The following is a 22527-nucleotide window of genomic DNA, read 5'->3' on the forward strand; positions in this document are numbered from 1 at the left end:
ACACACACACACACACACACACACACACACACACACACACACACAGAAACAAACACAAACAAACACACACATACAGTATATACACACTGTTTTAAAGGTTGCCCTATGTTGTTTTTGGCTTGTTTTGATTCTGTTGCACTCAGAAGAGTTAATAGCCTGCATGTAGAATAGGCACAAACCCAGTTATCCAGGTGTTTAAGATGTGAACATGTATGATCTGTGCAGTTTCTGCAGACAATGTATGAAGCACATACTATTTCTGAAGTACACATCTCATTGCCACCACATAATAGTAGGCACAGCCAGGTCTCATGTTGTAACAGTCATCCACTATTGATTTCTCCAACAAATGTTATATCAGAAATTTATATGATAACTTGTTATAGTGGTTGTACTATTACAACTGTTTATTAGTACTGAAGTATTATTTCCTAAATATACTGTAGTTGTGTGGATATTTTTTTTATTGCTATATTAGTTACTGTTTGATAGATGAAGAAATACAATCAATTTGTTTATTTGTTTTTCCACTTCATTAAGAATTTTAGCTTGAACTTATTTCATCTTGTGATAAGACTTGATGTCATTCTTGTAAAAATTGCTTTGTTTGAAAGTGGCCTTCAGTCGAAAAAAAAATGCATTTGACACAAAGCAATGTATAGGTTTAGCTATTTCTAAAGGCTTGACAGCTCTTGACATAGGTTGTTTGAACTACCATTGTAAATGAACAATTATTTTGCTCAAAGCATGTTATTTATATTCAGGTATTTTAATATTAATTGCTTATAATTACATTTATTATGTTAATGAGATACCATTTGATGCTTAGAAATGTGAGAGTTATATATATATATATATATATATATATATATTGAATATTAGATAATTTGAACACCATGACCTTGAGACCTTATTGTAACTAATATCACAGTATGTTCTTAAACAATATGCAATAAAAGAGCAACCTTATCATCTATATTGTAAAATCTTATTTTATTATTAATATTAAATAATCCCTTGGAGCCAAGAGCTGCAAAGACTTTGTTTGCACTAAAACAAAAATTATAAAATGAGAATGTTCCTAACATAGCTGCAGCACTGAACTCAGATATGATGAGATGCCTGCTTCCATTGCCAATGTTGACTAATCTAAGGTTGCCCTTTTACCTGATTATATATCTTTGTGCAAGACCTTCCTCAACTTTCTATTTTGTGATGTTTATAACCCATAAATAAATATATAATAAATGGAATTTAACGAGTGACCTTGTGGCTTTGCATTTCTGTTCCAGTACTTCCTTATTAGGCATTTTAACAGAAGGGTAAGAAGGGTAACGTAATACAGTTCCCATCAATGGGATTGTTTTGATCAACATGTCTGAAGACATTAGTCGTCTGTCTCTTAGGCTCTTCAGCTAGGATGTTTAACACTTCCTAAGTTATTTTATGACACACATGCATGAGTATTCAAATAATAAAATCAAAAAAGAAAAAAAACAATCAACCCCTTCCCTTAAAAGGTGAAGAAGTGAAAAAACTATATCAAAATACATAGGCCTAATGCCAGTAATTTGAAATCTTTCAAATTGTATTGATAAAGTACCATTAAGATAATGCTCTTCACTCTAACTGATGTCAAAATATTGATATCATCAGTGTTAATACAAGAGTGTATGAAATGAAAATATTTAGTTTGTATAACTGCCTATAATGTCTGTTTACAGCCATCATTATTTACATTAAATACAGCTTTAAGAGGGATAAGGTGTGGAGCACACTGTTGTAGTTCAAACTTATAATAAGATGTGGCAAACAAGTTTGGAAAACAATGTGAGTAAATTCATTCTGATGAAAACATTGTCAAAACATCAGTTGCTGCTTAATAAAAACTATAACTGTGTGCTCCAAACTTCATCCCTTCATATCCTGTTTGAGTGTCCTTTCTGTTTAGGTACTGATTTGAGTTTCAAATTGGCTGATGGATAGAGATTCCCGCATCCATTTTTTCTTTTTAAATATGAATGTGCTTTAACATGTTACATGTTAACGTGATTAATGTTACTGTAACTTATTGCATTTACATTGTCTATTTTCAGTGTAATTAGACCTCCACCTAGTGGAATAATGCATGTATTACGTTTTGCCAATATACACTCACCATCCACTTTATTAGGTACACCTGTTCAATTGCTTGTCAACACAAATAGCTAACCAGCCAATCACATGGCAGCAGCTCAATGCATTTAACCATGTAGGCGTGATCAAGACAACTTGCTGAAGTTCTAACCGATCATCAGAATGAGGAAGAAAGGGAATTTAAGTAACTTTGAACATGGCATTGTTGTTGGTGCCAGACAAGCTGGTCTGAGTATTTCAGAAACAGCTGATCTACTGAGATTTTCACGCACAGCCATCTCTAGGGTTTACAGAGAATGGTCCGAAAAAGAGAAAGTATCCAGTGAGCGGCAGTTGTGTTGACGAAAAATGCCTTGTTGATGTCAGAGGTCAGAGGAGAATGGGCAGACGGGTTCTTGTTACAACCAAGGTATGCAGAATACCATCTTTGAACGCACAACACGTCGAACCTTGAAGCAGATGGGCTACAGCAGGAGAAGACCACATCGGTGCCACTCCTGTCAACTAAGAACATGAAACTGAGGCTATAATTCACACAGGCTCACCAATATTGGACAATAGAAGACTGGAAAAATTTTACCTGGTCTGATGAGTCTCAATTGCAGCAGCGACATTCAGACAGAAGGGGCAGAATTTAGCATAAACAACATGAAAGCATGGATCCATCCTACCTTGTATCAATGGTTCAGTCTGGGGGTGGTGGTGGTGTTATGGTGTGGGGGATTTTTTTTTTGGCACACTTTGGGCCTCTTAGTACCATCCATCCATCCATCGTCAACCGCTTATCCTGCGTACAGGGTCGCGGGGGGGGCTGGAGCCAATCCCAGCTGACATCGGGCGCAAGGCAGGGTACACCCTGAACAGGTCGCCAGTCCATCGCAGCGCCACACATAGACGAACAACCACTCACGCTCACACTCACACATAAGGACAATGTAGGGTCACCAATTAACCTAGCCTGTATGTCTTGGAGGTGGGAGGAAGCCGGAGCACCTGGAGAGAACCCACGCAGATACGGGGAGAACGTGCAAACTCCACACAGAAAGGGCTGTGAGGCGACAGTGCTAACCACTAACCGTCCCCTCTTAGTATCAATTGAGCAAATTGTTTAAATGCTACAGCCTACCTGAGTATTGTTGCTGACCGCGTCCATCCCTTTATGACCACAGTGTTACCATCTTCTGATGGCTACTTCCAACAGGATAATGTCACAATCTCAAATCTTCTCAAACTGGATTCTTTAACATGACATTGAGTTCACTGTACTCCAATGGCCTCCACAGACACCAGATCTCAATCCAATAGAGCACCTTTGGGATGTGGTGGAATGGGAGATTCACATCATGGATGTGCAGCCAACAAATCTGCAGCAACTGCGTGATGCTATCATGTCAATATGGACCAAAGTCTCAGAGCAATGTTTCCAACACCTTGTTGAAAGTATGCCACAAAGAATTAAGGCAGTTCTGAAGGCAAAAGGGGTCCAACTCGGTATTACGGCAAGGTGTACCTAATAAAGTGGCCAGTGAGTGTACAAGTTTTCTCATTACACTTTTCATAGAGCAGGTCCAGACCGTACTCTTTGCAATATTATTTACAGAGACACAACAGTTCCCACCAAGTACTTGGCAAGAGAGGCAAGGAAAAACTCATTTATAGAAGTTAGAAACCTTGGGCAGAACCTTCACTCAGGGTGGGCGGCCATCTGCTTTGACTGGCTGTGGGGGAAGGATACATTAATATACATACATATATAATTTAGTTTGTACTTTCTTCATGGCTATTATTAATTTCAGCCAGTAAATGTACAGTATAACCACACTATTGATTGACTCAGTGTGCGTCTGTTCACTATAGGCTATATATTCTGATATCTTTATTGAAAAACTTTCCCTTCCAAGTGAAAAATGTGATTTCTTTTAGTTTGCATGTCTTATCATACTGCACTGTAATATTGCAGTACTGTCAGGGGATGAACTTCAGGTAAATGTCCAGCTTTAGTGATCTTTTATTCAGTGTAGATGTAAAAAGCCTTTTAAGAAAGACTCAGTGGATGGTTCATTCTACGGACAGCTATGGACAAGCCTTTGCTGACCGTATTGCCGTTTGTATCAATCTTTTCATTATCTGTAAATGTATAGTTGATATGATTCAGCTGTACTCTTCATACAATTTTTCATTCATTAAAAAATTCATTAAATGATAGGTTTGCAATGTTTCAAGTCTGTCTTAAAACAACATTTAGGTGCCCACATGAACATATATATTAATATAATAATGTGAGATAATAATGGAGTTTGTTAATTCAAGGGGATGTATTCCAAAGTCACATTCTTTTTAGTTTTATAATAGAAAGTATAAACTGCGATTTTGGAAAGAATGTGAAGAAAACAAAACTTTTATGTAACCCTGATGACAAAAATTACAATATGCTATGTCAACTAGTGTGTACACTAATCTGCTTTACAGTTTACACACATTTGGTAGAAAGAAAAACCTTCAACAGAGACTACTGTTATTGAAAGTGGTAATGAATTTGTGACTGGCTCTCTCTAGAAATTAAGTTTGAGAAATTATCCAGTAAGATCCAGTACAGCATACAGAGAGTGGATCTGAACATCACACAGGATTGGGTTTAGTGTGTAGTTTTCCATTTGCTGTGGGATGCGTTAGATATTGAACCTAACTCTTAAAATTACAGAAACAACATGATGTGCAGGCCTGTTTCATATTTTAGTGCGAAAGCTCCCTTTATCACGCCTTTGCGCATGCGAGTTGCGCAGGTCTCCTCGTGATGACAGCAAATGACAGCACTGTTCGCTCCTGCAGAAGCCAGTGTGAGACGGCTAACCGCCAACAAACAATTCCTCTGATTCGAGATATCTCATGATCAGCTGTGTTTAGAGAAACTGTGAACAACCAGTACGCGCTAATTACGTTTGGTAAGTTGCTGAGTGTATGTTAGCATGTGTTGTTGGTGACATTTGGTTACTCAGGAGCTTACAGCCTAAAGCTAAGCTAACGCAGCTAACTAGCTTATCGTTAGCCGACTGTGCTTGACTAGCAAACGGTAGTTTAACTTGGTTAACGTTAGCAGGCTACTGCTAGATTAGCAGTTTGCTGTTCTCCAAAATCAGAGCAAACACAAGTCCGTCTTTGGTATCAGTGTATTAAGACCTGGGTGTTTTGGGTTGTGTCAGTTTCCTTCATCATAGCGTTTAGCAGACCCAACTGGGTTAGTTGGGTTAGTGGTGAAACGTTATTTTATATGATTCTCATCTTGTCAGATGGTAACGTTAATTTATATCAAGTTAACCTAGCTAGCGAGAACAGACATTAACTTACACTAACCCATCTAGATTTGTTGGCTGCCTGGCTAAATCTCGGTTGGCAGCACTGTCATATCAAGGACGTTATAAACTTGCAACTTGACGTTAGCAAAACATTAAAATGTTTCAGCTTTTTGTGTCAACCCACCCATGGAGCCTGTGAAGAGAGAATCTGAAGTTGTTAGCCTAACAACATAACATAGCCGGACAGTATTTCTAAGCTTTATGTTTGTAAGGCCTAGGGATGTATTAGGCATTTAACATCATACATTTTTAAACACTGGATATTACCATTAACTCTTTGTAATTACCTCCCTATTTTGTACAATATTACTATATCAGTTAGTCACAGTTAAAAATTAGTCAGTCAGGTTAAGATAATTCATAAAGTATTACTTTACTAAAACTAAACATTTGCTGGCTACCTCTTGCCAAATGTGATGTTTTGCTGCTTTTCCCCGTTTTCATCAAATTTAATACTTTTTTGTTTTGCTTTTCCAGACAAAATAAGATAACAAAAAAAAGACCTGAAGGCTCAGTGAATTGTCCCTTAAAGCTTAAATGATAATATTTTATTACAGCCAAAATAAACAGTCATTATCTCCCACTTTTACAGTAACTGGTGTTTATAGTTTACTGGTCCTGAATTATCCGAGCTCCAAATCCACTCACCACAAAAGGACTAACATTTTTATCCAGTGCCAATTGTTGCATTACACAGCAAATCATTACTTGACATTATAGTTTCAGGAATCCCACTCACTTCATAGTATGATTAAGTCTTATAATCATACTTAATCATAATCCGATTGAGGGTCAGTCTCAGGACTTTTATTTCCCTGCAATGATGACTACAGATTGCCTGGAAGTGGTCAGTCTACTTCATGGTTTGAGAGTGGAAGGACTTTGTAACTGGATTTATAATAATTCCTAGTCTCATTCATTATTTAGAAGCTTTCCTTGCCAGGATGCACAATGCTGAAAGTTTTGCAGTTAACCGACAACAGCAATGGTAATTGCAGTTCGATAGAGAAAACAACATTAATATTCAATACAACCATCTGTCTCCTCTGGCTCCTCTTTTGTTGGTTAGCTGGTGGTTGGTTTATTTGCGGTACAGTCACTGCTTCATTAGTCCCCGTCCTAATGTAGTACTAAACTCTACATTAGGATGGGAACTAATGAGAATCTGCATTCACTGAAGGAGATGACTGCAATTTGGTTAAGAGAGCTCTGAACTGCAGAGCTGGTGGCACGTGTGTATCTATCTGTGTGTTTGTGTTGTTTGCTTCACTTTGTCATGACAGCTGCTGCACGTTTGTGATTTTATTGTGGGTAAAGTGTCTTCACAATGCACACTGCAGTGTTTTCATAATTTCCTTGAAGCCATTTCACTTAATAGTGGATTGAATGTCTTGGGCAACAAGATATGGTTCGACCACTTTTACCTCTTCTCCAGTTGACAAGGTCCATCCTGACCCTGTCGAAAACAAATTGTAAGAAGTTGCCCTCAAGGCAGCAGATATAGTGACAGTACCTGAGGTAAACTGGGTTAAGTTCCGTTATTACTTAGGTTACAGTACAAGTCATCTTGTGGACAACTTGTGGAAACGGTACTCTATGTTAATGATATATACTTATCTATAAAAAATACATATAACAACACCCTGCGATTAACTGCATATCTAAGCTGACAACAATTACAAACAATGGGATTTATTCAGGAATTCCAGCTTAACAACACCATTTTTCTCAACTGACCATGGAGGAGTAACATGAAACCAGTCTAATCTGCCCTTCATACTCTATTTGGTGTATAAACAAGGATTTAGGAAGACACTGCTGCTGAATCGGAACATGGCTTACGTGTGTTTGGTCTTATTTCTCTATTTGCCACCACTACAGCTTCTTGTGTCGGAGCCTGTGGACATTGTCAAACATTTGTTTGGGATAGTGGTGACATTAAGGTATAAAGAAGTGGGCGTTTGTGGGGGCGAGTCGCTTGCGCCCCCCCCCCCAACCACTTACAGTCCGACCAAAATACTCAATGCCAGCTTTCATTTCTTAACAGTTTTTGATAGTCAGTGGTATGGTGCTTGAAAAGTATTGAGGCTCAGTACCCAGCTCGAATGGTGTATGAAGTAATGTATTTAGTGTACTGTACTATTTTGTTTGCTGAGCAGTGTAAGAAATTATCGGAAAGGGAAGTGTGAAGAGGATGTGGGCTCAGATACATGAATACCTTTTGTAGAAAGTGAAATCCTTTGAATTTCTATAAAAAGCACCTTTTTCCGTTGGGGTGTGTGTGTGTGTGTGTGTCTTTAGATCATGTTGTAGGAAGACTGGGCTGTTTTCTAAACGTATTTACTCTGGTGCTGTGATATTTACTGACATTTTTTGATAAGTGGCATTGTTTTGTGCTTTGCATTTTAAAGATAATTTGAAACTTTTTCATTACATAGCTTAAGTGGTTGGAATTGCCCTGACATTTTAAATCTTCTGCTTTGTCTCTGCCCCGCCTCTTCTCTCTTATGCTACCTTGTTATTATAATTATGTCATTTTAACAGTATTCACTACGATCATTCTCACACAGCTCAGAAGGTTGCAGATTATGCCTTACGTCACGCTGTCTGTTGTTTGGTTTCTCTTCTGCTTTAGAGTTCCTCAGTACTCTCCATGACTGACTCACCAGGTAGCTTTATGCAGCGTATTGTATTGGAGCTGACGGGCACAGGAGGCCATAACAAATGGCAGTTAACCACTCTGCTAGCCACTTAATAGCCTAGTTGCCTTTTCACTTCCTTGCAAGTATGTGAGGAATGTGCTTATTCAAGAATATGAGTGTATAAATGGAAGTGAGCCATGAGCGTACTCAGTTACCTGTCAATTCAGTCAGATCTATTAATCTAGAAAGTCCTAAATGTAGTTGACTTAAAGCATGTGGTTGGTTATAGTGCAGTCCCGTCTGTAACCTGAGTTGTTTGTGTTATGCCCTAAGATGCTTAAGTCAGGTGATATTACTTACTAGTACTAATTGAAAGAGCAGATAAAAAATCATACTCAAACGATAAACAAAATATTCACAATGACAAAACCTTTTCTGAGGATTAGCTTACTTGTGTCTACTGGCATATAATGTACAGCTGAAACGATTAGTTGATAATTGATCCACAGAAAATAAATCAGCAAGTGCTTTGATAATTGCTGATTAATCGTTTCAGTCATTTTTTTTAAAGAAAAATGGTCACTGTTTCTATCCTCTCAAATATGTTGGTTTTCATATCCTTCAATAGTAGTAAACTGAACAGTTTTGGGGTTTTGGACTGTTTTTAGACCAAAAAGCAATATGAAGACTTCACCTTGGGCTCCGGGAAATTGTGATGGACATTTTTCACTGATTTCGGACATTTAATAGACTAAACAAATTCTCGATTAATTGAGAAAATAGTCTTGAGGTTATTCGATAAGGCAAATAATCTTTAGGTGCAGTCCGGGTTAAAACCCATCTTATTTTGCTAACACAAGTCCCCTATTTAGCATTTATAAGCACTGTATAAACATGTAATGGTATAATGATTAAGAAAGTAAAATACAGTGTAGTTGTACGCAGCTATAAGTGTTTATTGATGTAAACACAGTAATTGTTAGCAATTATTGCTCATATTTATATAATTACAACTGTGATTTAGTATATTTTCATGTCTGTTTATTTGTTGCACTCCACTTTTGTGCTACCACAGGACTAATATAATGATGTGAAATGATGAAACGAAAACATTATCTATTCGTTTTGTTTATTGATTGCAGCACCACGTGGCCGTCATGTTTCTCATGTAAGAGGTGCAGCTGTGCCTTTTTTGAAGAATTACTTGAATAACACTATTATGCATTTTTATCTCTAAACCAAAAAATAACATACTGATAGTTTATTTGTATTAGAGTGGTATTTAACTAAGGGTGGAGTGGTGTTGCAGTGGTTAGCACCGTCGCCTCACAGCAAGAAGGTTGTGGGTTCAAACGCCGGTTGCCGGCCTTTCTGTGTGGAGATTGCATGTTCTCCCCGTGTCTGTGTGGGGACACCATCCAAAGACATGCTGGGTGTCTCCAAAATTGTCCTTAGGTGTGGATATGAGTGTGAGTGGTTGTTTGTCTATGTGTGGCCCTGCGAGAAACTGGCGACCTGTCCCGGTGTAAGCTGGGATTGGATGATCTTTAAAGTTGACCTGTTGTTTACAAAAATTATGACAATCTATCACAGTAATTGGAGATCAGTATTATTTAGTACCGTTTATTCTTGCCAAGGGAATTCAATGTAAAACCTATCATTATGGGTTTAAATCTGCATAACCAACTTGATTTGTCAGGCATATCAACTCTAACGTTGTGGTTGTCTGTTAGTTTGGGGCGCTGACACTGTCTTGCAGTCGTTCCCACTCTGAGGCAGCTTTCTCCAGTCTAGTCTCATTCTCCTCCCAGAGCATAACTCCACAGTTAAATCCATGTTTGCTATGTTTTCAACCAGCCACAAAGAGGCTTTTGTGCAAAGGATTCACCAAGAAATCATTAAAATTTCATGCCCTCAGCTTGGTTTGTATGTCTTGGCTGTGTATATCTGGAAAAGGGAGTGTGATTTGCATAGTTTTCTATGTAGCGTCTCCCAAAGCTTGTGAAAAAGCGTGCCTCTGCTGTTGTCATTGGGCCAGTGTGTGAAGCACATGGAATGCAAATGACTCTCCTTGTATGACGCGAGCATCATGCCTGAGTTCAGCCAGAAAAAGAGAACTAGTTCCTGATTCTCCTCTAAATACAATTACTTTTAATATGCAGCGTAACTAACAAATAATGAACACTGATATTATTTGCAAAAAAAATAATTTAAGATTCACTACTAAATATCAACCATGAGTTCAAAATGCCAACTTTTTTGGGCTTATTCGTGTTTGTTTGGTAACGGACAAGTTACAAGTCCCATGCCAGAAAGTTACAAAAATGATGTACTGAATAAATGCTGTTTTTCCTCTCTGATGTGCCTGTGAAAAAAAAAACTGTAATAAACATTAAAGGAATATATAAGGTTGGTGGAAGGAGCAGAATTAAAAAAAGAATAGTCAAGCTTGAAGCAGCAGATGCTGTGCTACCCTGACATTTGGGTCAAGTATGGGTCAAGTTTCAGGACTCAATGCACCAGTTAGGATTTATGAAAATGTTCGTCACACTTTCTCAAAGCGTCTTGTTTCGTCTGACCAACAATACAAAACCCAAATATAGACAGAGAAAATCAATTAATTGGTTATCATTTCAACACAACACAAGGTTTTTGTTGTAAGTGTGTCTTGATGCACAAACTGAGATAACCCCTGATGATGTCATGAGGGGTATTTCCTCATACTTGACAAAGCATCTTTTGGACATTACACAGCTGTGTTCACTGAGCAGTGTGACTATAGTAAGTTGACTTTTAGATGTAAAATTTAAAGCTCCCCTTTAACACAGCTGATTTAAGAAACTTAAACTTTTTTTCTTCCAATGGGACCTTGGTGTAACATTTGAAAAGAGGTTATTTAAGCTTTTGTTTAGTTTCCGTTCCACATATTAACCTTATTTAACTGTTTCCATTGCATGTTGTCCTCTTTGTGCTCCAGTCATTTCCCTCTCTGCCTGTGTGAGCTGGTGAAGATGGTGAAGCCAGACATCCACACTCTGGCCCACCACCTGAAGCAGGAGCGGCTGTATGTGGCATCTGAGAAGCAGCTGATCCAGAGGCTCAACAGTGATGTGTTGAAGACGGCTGAGAAGCTGTACCGTGCCGCATGGATCGCCAAGCAGCAGAGGATCAACCTCGATCGTCTCATTCTCACCAGGTCAGACCTACCATCATGAATAGCCACCAAGGGAATAGTTCAACCTTTTGGGAAGCATGCTTATTTGCTTTCTTTTCGAAAGCAAGATGAGAAGATGGATTTGAATGCATTTAGAACAGAGCAGGAGCCAGGAGGCGATTAGCCTGGCTTTGCATAAAGATTGGAGTCTGCGGGCCAGCCTGGCACTCTCCATGTTTAAAATATATGTCTGCCAGAACCTCTGAAACTCACAAAACTTGTTTGTCTAATCGATACCTAAACAGTAATGTAAAAATGACAACTTGTGGTTTACATGATAGTAGTAATGAAACAACTCTGTTCTACAGTGTGGAGGCCTCTCCGGCTGAATGCTGCCAACATGCCAAAATGTTGGAAGACACACAGTTTGTCGACGGCTACAAGACTTTGGGCTTCCAGGAGACGATCTATGGCGAGTTCTTGGCCAGGTTGAGGGAGAACCCAAGACTGGTGGCATCCTGTCTGGTGGCAGGAGAGAGGCTGAGCCAGGAGCACACCCAGGGGGTCATCCACGCAGTCTTCACCTCACTTTATGGCAACTGTATCATGCAGGAGGATGAGAGCTACCTGCTACAGGTCAGGGGCCCTAACTGTCTCTGGTGTTACACATTGGAAAACAATATAATAGCCTCTCAGTAAGATGAGCTGTTTCTATCTTTTTCAACTTTCTTTCTTGCCAACTCCCAGGTGTTGCGATATCTGATAGAGTTCGAGCTGAAGGAGAGCGACAACCCCCGCCGTCTTCTGCGACGGGGAACCTGTGCCTTCAGCATCCTTTTCAAGCTCTTCTCCGAGGGCCTGTACTCAGCCAAGCTCTTCCTCACTGCCACCCTCCATGAACCCATTATGCAGCTGCTGGTGGAAGATGAAGACCACCTGGAGACCGACCCAGCCAAGGTGACGGAGCGCCTCACTCCGGCCCAGCAGGAACGCTTCGGAGAGAAGGGCTCTGAGGGCTACAAACAAAGGGTGCAGGCAGCTGTGGAGGCCAATGAAGCCAAACTGGTGGCTCTGGTCAACAAGTTTATTGGTTACCTGAAGCAGAACACCTACTGCTTTCCCCACAGCCTGCGCTGGATTGTGTCGCAGATGTACAAGACTTTGTCATGTGTGGAGCGTCTTGAGGTGGGCGAGGTGCGTACCATGTGTACAGACCTGCTGCTGACCTGCTTCATCTGCCCAGCTATAGTTAACCCAGAACAGTACGGTATTATCTCAGACGCCCCCATCAATGAAGTGGCCCGCTTCAATCTAATGCAGGTCAGTGGCACCGCCGGTATTCTACATCATACATGCGTGAATCATTTACATTTATTCATTTAGCTGACGCTTTTACAATTTTTCTTTTTACAATTGCTATACATGTCAGAGGTCACACACCTCTGGAGCAACTAGGGGTTAAGTGTCTTGTTCAGGGACACAATGGTGGATGGGTCACAGTGGGGGATTGAACCCGGGTCTCTCACACCAAAGGCATAGTCTTATCCAGTCTTATTGCGCCATCACCACCAGAATCATTCTACAGTATAGACTGATAATGCATTTTTTTTGTTACACAGGTGGGGCAGCTTTTGCAGCAGTTGGCCATGGCTGATGATGATGCAGACCCAAGGAGAAAAAGCAGTTTGTCCAAATTTGATAAGGTGTGTGAACCATTGTGATGATTTTTAGTTCCAGCAACATATTTCTCCTTACTATACTAAATTACCTTTCTTTGTCCCTGTCTGAAGAGTTGTGTAGCTGCCTTTCTGGATGTGGTGATTGGAGGAAGAGCAGTTGAGACCCCACCCATGTCCTCAATGAACCTTCTCGAAGGCCTCAGTAGGACTGCGGTCTATATTTCACATCATCAGCTGCTCGTGCTGGTAGGCTCTTTCGCGATTGGTATCAAAGTGTAATATTAGTGCTAATATAAACAAGTTCAAGTTATTATGTGCCACCACCCTTTTACAGGGTAGACCACAAGAACAACACTCTAAAACTGCCATGCTTGAATCTTAGGTATTTCCCACAGACAAGATGCTTTGATAAGATTTTGGAGCACCTTGCCTCGTACATTTGTATATTTCCTTGAACATCTGTGCATTCTATTGCCTGCAGCATAGTTTGTTGAGCAAATATCCTGTTACTGCACATGTCCTCCATGGTACGCAATCATAATGCCAGTTGGTAAAATATTTTTAAACGTGTTTTTCTTGCCAACATTTGCCAACTTGCGGGGTTGCTAGCAGCTCGTTGTCTTCCTCCATTAATAAATTCTAATTTATCCTCACTAACATCAACTGGGACTGCTAATTCTACCTTATTTTTTTTGAAGAGATGTAGAATATTGATAAGATATGCTCTGCAGAGAGGACTCATACAGTGCACAGTAAGTGTAGGCTGTACAGTGTAATATTATTTATTTAGGTTAATTTGTAGAGACGAAAAGAAAATGATGTTGACAATTATGCTGAAACGATTAATCGATTAGTTGACTATTAAATTAATCTGCGACTATTTTGATAATCGATTACATTACATTTATTGATTTAGCTGACGCTTCTATCCAAAGCAACTTACAGTTGCTATAGAGGTCTTGCTCAGGGACACAGTGGTGGATGTGTCAGAGTGGGAAGTTGAACCTGGGTCTCTCACACCCAAGGTATGGGTCTTATCCACTGCTCCATCACCACCCCCCACTCACTTCACAACTATTTTGAATGTAAGACAAAAAAATTCAAACAAAAACAGTCGTTATACATTACCAAAAAAATGTTGTGGTGGGAATTCATAAAAGTATGGTGTTACTTAAAGGCAACAAGTTTCCATTACCTAATTATGAAATAAAGTACATTAAACAATTTTATTACATTTATTTATTTTTTCCATTTTCTGTGGAGAGAGATGATGGAGGTGAACTACTTGAGAAAGGCTGCTAAAAAAGGGATTCAACATGACCTCCAGAAAATGAATACACTGCATGGTTTCCTTGGGGCCTGGGTCTTTTTTAAAGTATTGCGTCATAATTGAGGATGTATTATGAGTAAAAGGCCAAAAATAGGTATTTTACCTAGAAGCAACACTGTACCATAGGGGATAATTGTCTTGTTGTATGTGTCTGGTTTAATGTGTCATCATTATTTACCTTAACTTATAGTCACAAGTAAATTACAAGCAGGTACATCACGACTTAGTTCACAATTAAAAAAGGGAACTACACTGTGAGACTGCTAATAGCAGTATATGAAAGCTTTAATAATAGATGTGACAAACACTGTTAAGTAATTTGTCAAGATGACCTTCAGATAGTTACAGAGTAGATTATATGCATATGGTAATACAGTATGTATCAATACATAATGATTGATACACATACATACCAAGTGCCTTTTGGTTTATTTGTGAATGAAAGCTTGTGTTTGGCTTTCGTTTTGATTCTTTCCCTCCCTTCATTGCGAAATACCTTTTGTCAGTGAAATCTAATAACGTGACGTGTAATCCCACATTTTGTACCAGCGACAATTCAGACTCACAGAGAACAGTACTTTGGCAAGTGCAGACTTGTCATCTCATGCCCTTTCCTGAGAAAGCTGTTAACTTCCAAGTAGACTTGGGCGGTATGTATATTTTCATACCTTAATATTTCACCAGGGTATATACGGTATATGACGGTATTTGTCATAAAATGTAGATGGGCTACTAATATGTAATTAGCTTACTTAGACAAGTCTTACTGTGTTTGAATATGTATGACCCATAAAATAATGAGTAGCTTGGGAATAAGTGCCGCCTTCTGTAGATTCTTGCTGGAGAACCCAATGACTCTTCGTGGGCTGAACGGAGGTGATGTTCAAACATCTTCGTCCGTGTTGGTTGGCTCACCTTTATCATCGGGACTAAACCCAATATGCTCCAAAACAGGGGCAGAGGCATTTTTCTTTTACATTAGAACTCTTAACGTTATTGCCATCAAGTAGCTTCATTTTGTGAGAATAGTGAGCGGCAGGTGAATGCAGCGGAGCATGGGAAACGGTGAGCAGTGAAGTTGTCAGTTTAGCTGTGCAGGTTACAGTTTGTCAGCTGTATTTTTGACAGTTTTGAAACTTTCTAAATACCCTGGTATACCATAATACCTTGATACCGCCCAAGGAGTGATTCATTGTGATGGTCTTAAGAATAATGTCTTCCACCTCCTGCATAGGTGGACTTTGTGCGGAGTGTGATGGCAGGGGACCACCTTAGGGAGGAGGAACACATGGCTCTGGAGACCCTGCTTGCCAACGTGCCCCAGTCTCGAACTGTGAAGAGCAACAGTCTGGAGCTCACTCCTTCCAACACCCCCCAGCTTTCCCCAGCTACCACTCCTGCCAACAAGAAGAACAGGCTCCCCATAGGTACTTACCTCCACAGCATCACAGCCTCCATCTTCCTACTGCCATTCAGGGTTTTTGGAATACATGTATTTGTGTGCTTGATATGATGCAACGTCTTTTAATTTCCTTATGTGAGAAGCATATTTTGCTTCATAGGAGTTTCACAATTTGAAACAAGAACTGGAAGATGGAAGTGAAATATTTTGTCTAATGAGAAGCAGAATAAACAAGTAAGAGTCGAGTGGTGAAGGCTAGTGAAAGGCCCGTGTTTTATAGGAAGCTAATGAGCTTCTTCTCAGCTTGTTATAAGGATAATTAGCATGGCCTGGATTGAGGCTCAATTACAGAAATGACAACCAATTAAATTACCAAATATAAATGAACTCATTTTAATTGGAATGGATGGAAAAGATGCATAGACTACCTTCATTAGCATTCTCAAGACAAATGATGCTGTAGCAACACCCCCTTAATTAGAAATGAACCACTTGTGCTTGCTCCTCTGAAATACGATGTTTATACACACAATCTTGACTTGACAGTTGAAATACTTTACAGTTCTGAGATGTACTCTGTATTCTTTCTCCAACTCCCCACCTTGTCCTTCTCCTTTCCTCCTGTGCTGCCAATGAATGACCAGGACAACACTTAGCTGCTATAACATCCTGGGACCCCACGACCACTACACTGTCCGCTCACATTCCATTAGTAACCCCTTTTGGTGGGTAGCCAGTAGCCTGTCAGTCGTGTTAGAGCTGGAGAAAACTTAACCCATATATCTGTCGTTTCCTCCAGTTACGTGTCCAGTCCATGCTCCTAGCTGCTCAGTAACCTCCTTGCCTCGCCACTGTTACTTACAGTAGCACTGCTATTGTCCATGTGCTCTCATCATGCTTGCTTTGGCTTGCACAGTGCTTTGGCTCATTATTAGAGTTAAGAAGTTTTTCTACTCATTTTGTTTTTCCCTTTTTGCTTCCTCATTCAGCGGATTATGGCTTTTCATTACCAGGTAGGGTGGGAAAAAAATATCTATCTTCCACCTTTCCTCGTTCTGGTCTGCCTGACTGACTTGTGTTGAAATTGAATTTCCCCTACAGGGATAAATAAAGAAACATCTTATCTTAAATAAAGGAGACACTAGTGCAATTACTACCCACAAAGATGGTGATTCTGTGATTGCGTGGTTGTGTTTTTTAATAGCACATATGGCATCATCTCTGAGAGTGAGCGCAAAACTATTATATTGGCTCTTCTTGTTTGTGTATTATTTGGATGTATATGGTTTCAGTTTCAGTTCTCTTAAAAAAATTTCCAACTGAGATAATGTGGGTCTAGAAAAATGTGTAATATAACCAGCATCCTTTTCATATTCTTTAAATTGTTGACTCCCTCATTCATGCTTTGATGCAATTGAGAAGGAAACACAATCCAGAGTGTGATGTGGCCGCGTGTCTTGATTGTATTTATGTAACTCTCTTGAGATAATTGGTGAAAACCAGGCAGGCACAGTACCTGTACTTAGTTGTTCTTTTCAATTTATTAATGATGGAGCTCAAGAATCAATGCAATACAGCCAGAAAAACAGTGTATCAGACCCATCTTTAGAGTTGTATGAACGTCTTGTGCTGCTTAAGAGTTTCATTATGTCAGGCCTGCCATTTGGATCCCAGACATGTAGAGGAAGCAGCTCAGTTTGTATTTCAGCTGAGTGCCATGTTTCAGTTACACCAGAAGCTGTCAGCAGTGAACTTAAATCTTATTTCATGTTAATATATTTTAGTGTACAATGTTTTATATGTTTTTCACACTAGCGTAGCTAAAATAACTTTGTTCAAATAATATTGCAGAAAGTGTCTTTTGTTCTCTAGTGACACTGTGAGCAAAGCTGTCAATGTGCTTTTGTGTGTTTTCAGCTTAACCATGGGAATATCATTTTGTGATTTCAAAAATGTTTCAAAAATGTTCATGCTAAAAGAAAGCTCAGCCTTTAATTATTGTTAACTAACTACTGTCTAACAGCTAGAACCGAAAGATAAACTCGTCTTTAATGTCACACAAGTTTACAGCTACATAATGAACGAATGGGAAAATGCTCAACAAATTTTGACTTTTTATGACTCATCACTCATTTAGAAGTGAAAATGTTATTAGCCGCAAAAGTAATTCTCATTTCTCACAAATAGCATTTTCAAGCAATGCATTGGTGTGACATACCAGATGAGAGTCTTAGTTCTCTAGTTTCAAGCTTTGGCCGTTGCTTGGTGAAACATGAATACCTGAATGTATTGCCCAAATCCATTTAACATATGTTGTTTTTTTAGTGCCCTCTGAATGTTACAATCAGTAAATAACAATGATTTCCCTACTAATTCCCTCCAAACTGCTAACCACCAGCAGCTGCTCGTAGCCGCAGCCGTACCAACATAGCCCAGGAGGGGGAGGCAGAGGCCAGCTCCCAAGAATCCCTGCAGGAGCTGATGCCAGAGGAGGTGCTGGTTATTTCACTCGGAACTGGTCCCCAGACTATCCCTGGGATGATGTCAGAGAATGAGGTAATGTGATTTGAATTAATGTGCTCATTTGCAGGAGAGATGATAATGCGATACATTCAATGTCATATTTCTTCCTGTCATTACAGGGGAATAAGACTTCTTAGAGTCGGTGTCATGCATTTTGTAATGCTTCGTGTGTGCTTGCAATGTTATGCAATTGATAATAAACCTTGTAAAACTAACTCCCTGATCCTGATTACTACCACCATCTTTGGTTGTTTTAATACCTCCTGGCAAGAATGTCTCATGGCAAAGCAAGTTTGCAACCAAACATAAGTGATATTTTTGTTATGTTTGCCCTCCCTCTCTCCACTGCGCTCTAGGTTTTGAACCTGCAGATGGCTGATGGGACCCAGGGGGATGGCCATGCTGATGATACTAAGCTGCATGGTAAACCAGACAAAACCTTGCGGTTCTCCCTCTGCAGTGACAACTTGGAAGGCATCTCAGAGGGTCAGTCTGCAGTCTGATGCTGAAACATAACAAAAATATGAATTGCTGCTATTGCTAAATGCTTGTTCGTTTATATTTTCACAGTAATATTAAAAACTTGTAAAGTGGTTTTGGTTTGGGGGAAGCTCATCATTGTGATTGTCCGTCTTCTTTTTTTAATCTTTGTGAGTTATTTGGACAAAAACAAACAAGTAAAAGAGAGAAAAATTTACATAATTAATCTAAGACATGACCGCTGTCTGTCCCATTATCTTGTGTCTGTTGTAATTTTATAAGGTTTTTCCTCAGGTCCATCGAATCGTTCCAACTCTGTGTCATCTCTGGACCTGGAGGGAGAGTCCGTTTCTGAGCTGGGAGCCGGACCATCCGGCAGCAACGGGGTTGAGGCTCTACAGCTTTTGGAGCACGAACAGGGTATGTGTGTGTATTTCTGAATTTTGCCAAGAAGTTGAAGAGTTGGAAGCATAAATATATATTTTTCAGATACAGCAATTTTGTAAACACATGAAAGATGACAAATGAAAGATATTCAGACTAACACTGTGTGTCTCCTTCAGCCACCACTCAGGACAACCTGGATGACAAACTGCGCAAGTTTGAGATCAGAGACATGATGGGTCTGACAGATGATCGGGACATCTCTGAGACAGTCAGCGAAACCTGGAGCACTGATGTGCTTGGCAGTGACTTTGACCCCAACATGGATGAAGATCGGCTGCAGGAGATAGCAGGTGGGACACGGCTTAGTTAGCTGTATTTGTAAATGCTGCACATGAGGACTGCTGATTTAGTATAGTAAGGGAAATGTCATCACCTTGTGGTATGTGGGTGAAATAGCATCAAAAAGCAGGTCTTCAGTTCAGCTAAGGTCCTATGAAGAAATGCACCACATGATATATGGCACTGCTTATACACATGCACGGCCCTTGTTGTTTGATCATGATAGTTGTTTAAAAAATCCTTTGAATTGCATTTTAACATTTAAGTAATTAGATTTATAGGTCAGTGTGTAGGCCAATCTTTCTAGTTGTTTTTCTGGGAACAAGGTTGAATACAGTAATATGTGTTTGGGTTAAGGTAGATGTATGAAATTTGTCTTTTTGTTTTCTAAATTTACTGTCAGTATTTGTGCTTTTGCAATTTAAGTAAGAAACACTTAACAGTTGGTAATATTCATCTTTTGAGTCACAGTTTTAAGGATGAAGCAACAATGATAGATTTCACAATTTGTATCTGTTTTTCATTCTACTGCCACTGACTCTTAGATTTGACTGAATATGCAATTATCTTCCAATTGAGAGAATACACCAGTGAATTAGATGCATTTGATGAAAATATAAAAATTACTCTAGGTGTAAAACAAGTTATTTTCTGCATGTCTCTAGAAGCATACCCTGAAGTTAGCTGGTATTATCACAGTGGCAATACTTAACAATAGTACATGCACAATTATGATATGTTGATATGTAAGATAAACATCAGTAGATAGTGGACGGCAACTTCAGCCTCTGCACTCTGTTAAGCCAAAACTATGATGGTAAGACACAGGTTGTGCAGATAACAGGTTCCTCTAATGTGAAACCAGCTGTAGAAAGATTATTTAGGTCTTTGTGTTTTTCAGACCCCCGTCTTCCTGTCTCCTCTGCTTCAGTCTTTTTCGTCACAGCCTTCCCCCTGCCCATCTCTCTCTCTATCCCTCTCTCTCTGACATTCACTCTGTCCCTGCAGTCTTATTGACCTTGGTTCCTTCTCATTTGCATCCACCATTTTTCATTCTTCGGAATATGGCGTTGGGGGACTTTTCCATCATTAAGTGAATTTACAGCGATTTCCTTATGTGTTTTCTCCAAGGGACTGGGTTATGAGATGCACATTAAATATCCATTAATACCTCATTATCCCACTGATAAGATTACCATGATAATGAGGCAGAAATTCTAATTGTTTCACTTCTTGTTGTGCCACTCATTTAATCATCCACCTGAAAGACAAGTACTCTGCGCCCCTACCTTGAAGACTGTAAACACGGACAGCGGGATAGAGCTCTCCCACCGCCAATGAGAGCCCTGCCCCCGCCAACATCAGCACACATTGTTGCCTGTGTGCTGGCATGCGTGCGTGCTCATGCCGTGCGTGTGCCATGAAGTGGAAGCATGACATACCAGGAGGCACCGCTACCACAGGTCGACTTTTTGGTCTTGAGCCTTGGCCACTGACTCCCACTCACACCTGCTAGCTCGTTTCCCCCTCCTCCGCATTCTTCCGCCTTGTTAAGCCACGGCTTCTCAAATGGAGATGGAGGGACACTGTGCTGAGGACTTTGTGGGGGGGTGGGTGAAGCGTTAATTTGGTTGTGAGTAATGCTAGGCTTAATCAACAGCTCAAAGTCATGGCCCTGGAGGCCAGGGCAGGGTGAGAAATTACCATTAACCTCTAACCTTTGGCGCAGTGGTATATGTGCCTGTGGGTCCCAGCATGAAATGCATGTGACCTCCAACTCTGTGTGTCTCTGTATGCAAAGCTCACCCTCTCTGAAGCCCCGTCCACACAACATTCAGAGAGGGTTTATCTATTTTTGCTTATCTCAGGCCGTTACAGTGTTGTTTGTTTAAAAGTCAGACCCCGAGCCATACTGTAAAAGCAATGGAACAGTTTTTAATTAACATTTAACACGTGAAATCAGTACATTCAGTACCACATAGTGCAGAAATTACTCGCTAAATTGAGTATCAGTATGGATCAGTCATTTCAGTCAGTCAAAAATGCCAAACGTTTGCTGGTTCTAGCTCTCGTGAGGATTTGTTACTTTTCTCTATTTTATGTCATTGTAAATTAAAACTCTTTGAGTTTTGAATTTGAAGATTTCACTTTGGGCTCTCAGTACTTGAAATAGACATTTCTTACTATTTTTTAAAAATCATTATATATACTAAATGATTAAATTTGTAATTGAAAAAAAATGCATTTTATCAAAGGCATAATTTCTGTTAGTGGCATTCTCAAGTTCACATATTGCTCATATTTAAGATCTGAATAATTTATTAGAACTAATGACAGAATATGAATCAACACCAGTACCTTAATAACGCAAGGCTTGCTAAAGTACGAAAAGGTGCCTTCAAGTTGACTTTGCGACTGTAGAGGTGACTTTTTGCTGGTCCGACACTTTTACAGACCAAAAAAAGCTGGTTTGTGCTGTGGCTGTGAGGTTAACTCTTTGTCTTTCTCTCGCTCTCTGTGCTCTCAGGGGCAGCTGCGGAGAATATGCTCGGCAGCCTGCTGTGTCTTCCGGGTTCAGGTTCAGTACTGCTGGACCCCTACGGCTCGACCATCTCAGAGACCACAAGCGAGGCCTGGAGCGTGGAGGTCCTTCCCAGTGACTCAGGTAGGGCTCCAGATTCATTCTGTTGTTGTAGACACCCTTTGACTGTTGTTTTGCTTTTGTTATCGTCTTGATTCTAGCACTACATCTCCATGACAGCCTCAGATGTGTGTATGCATGCACATGTGTCTATGCATGCATATTTATGTTGGATCATTATAGTGGGGAGTGGGACACCAGGTGCAGTTGCATGGCATTCCATACCAAAAATGTGTGTGTGCATCTGTCATCATATTTGTGTGCACTTGCCTGTCTTTCAGGGCAGATCTGCGTGTGCCAGTAAAAGGCAGCTCAGGGTTTCCTTAGAGGGGCCACCAGGTGTGTTTGCACCTGTGGTGGAGCAGTGGGGAGGGAAGCACAAGGACAGCAGCTGTCCTCAGTCAGTTTACATGGTGTCAGTTTTTTATCTGGCTAGACTTAACGTTGCGTTGCTCTGAAAC

The 22527-nt window shown here is 40.0% G+C and overlaps 1 protein-coding gene across 3 annotated transcripts in view; it reads left to right on the plus strand.

Moving 5' to 3' along the window:
* The first annotated feature begins 4927 nt into the window (after positions 1 to 4927).
* Positions 4928 to 22527, plus strand: part of gapvd1 (GTPase activating protein and VPS9 domains 1) — a 30227-nt gene continuing 12627 nt past the window's right edge. Inside the window, exons 1-13 of one of the 3 annotated variants that reach the window (XM_046034693.1) lie at positions 4928 to 5078; positions 11109 to 11327; positions 11654 to 11921; positions 12033 to 12605; positions 12905 to 12988; positions 13076 to 13210; positions 15529 to 15721; positions 16341 to 16421; positions 18098 to 18252; positions 18576 to 18705; positions 18994 to 19119; positions 19263 to 19436; positions 21953 to 22090. In XM_046034693.1, the coding sequence (XP_045890649.1) occupies positions 11143 to 11327; positions 11654 to 11921; positions 12033 to 12605; positions 12905 to 12988; positions 13076 to 13210; positions 15529 to 15721; positions 16341 to 16421; positions 18098 to 18252; positions 18576 to 18705; positions 18994 to 19119; positions 19263 to 19436; positions 21953 to 22090 (2242 nt within the window). In that variant the 5' untranslated portion in view covers positions 4928 to 5078; positions 11109 to 11142. Of the gene's footprint in view, positions 5079 to 11108; positions 11328 to 11653; positions 11922 to 12032; positions 12606 to 12904; positions 12989 to 13075; positions 13211 to 15528; positions 15722 to 16340; positions 16422 to 18094; positions 18253 to 18575; positions 18706 to 18993; positions 19120 to 19262; positions 19437 to 21952; positions 22091 to 22527 lie in introns of all 3 variants that reach the window. The other 2 variants (XM_046034694.1, XM_046034695.1) reach the window with 2 other exon arrangements.

This window comes from Micropterus dolomieu, linkage group LG21 (assembly GCF_021292245.1).
Source record: "Micropterus dolomieu isolate WLL.071019.BEF.003 ecotype Adirondacks linkage group LG21, ASM2129224v1, whole genome shotgun sequence".
Lineage (NCBI taxonomy): Eukaryota > Metazoa > Chordata > Actinopteri > Centrarchiformes > Centrarchidae > Micropterus > Micropterus dolomieu.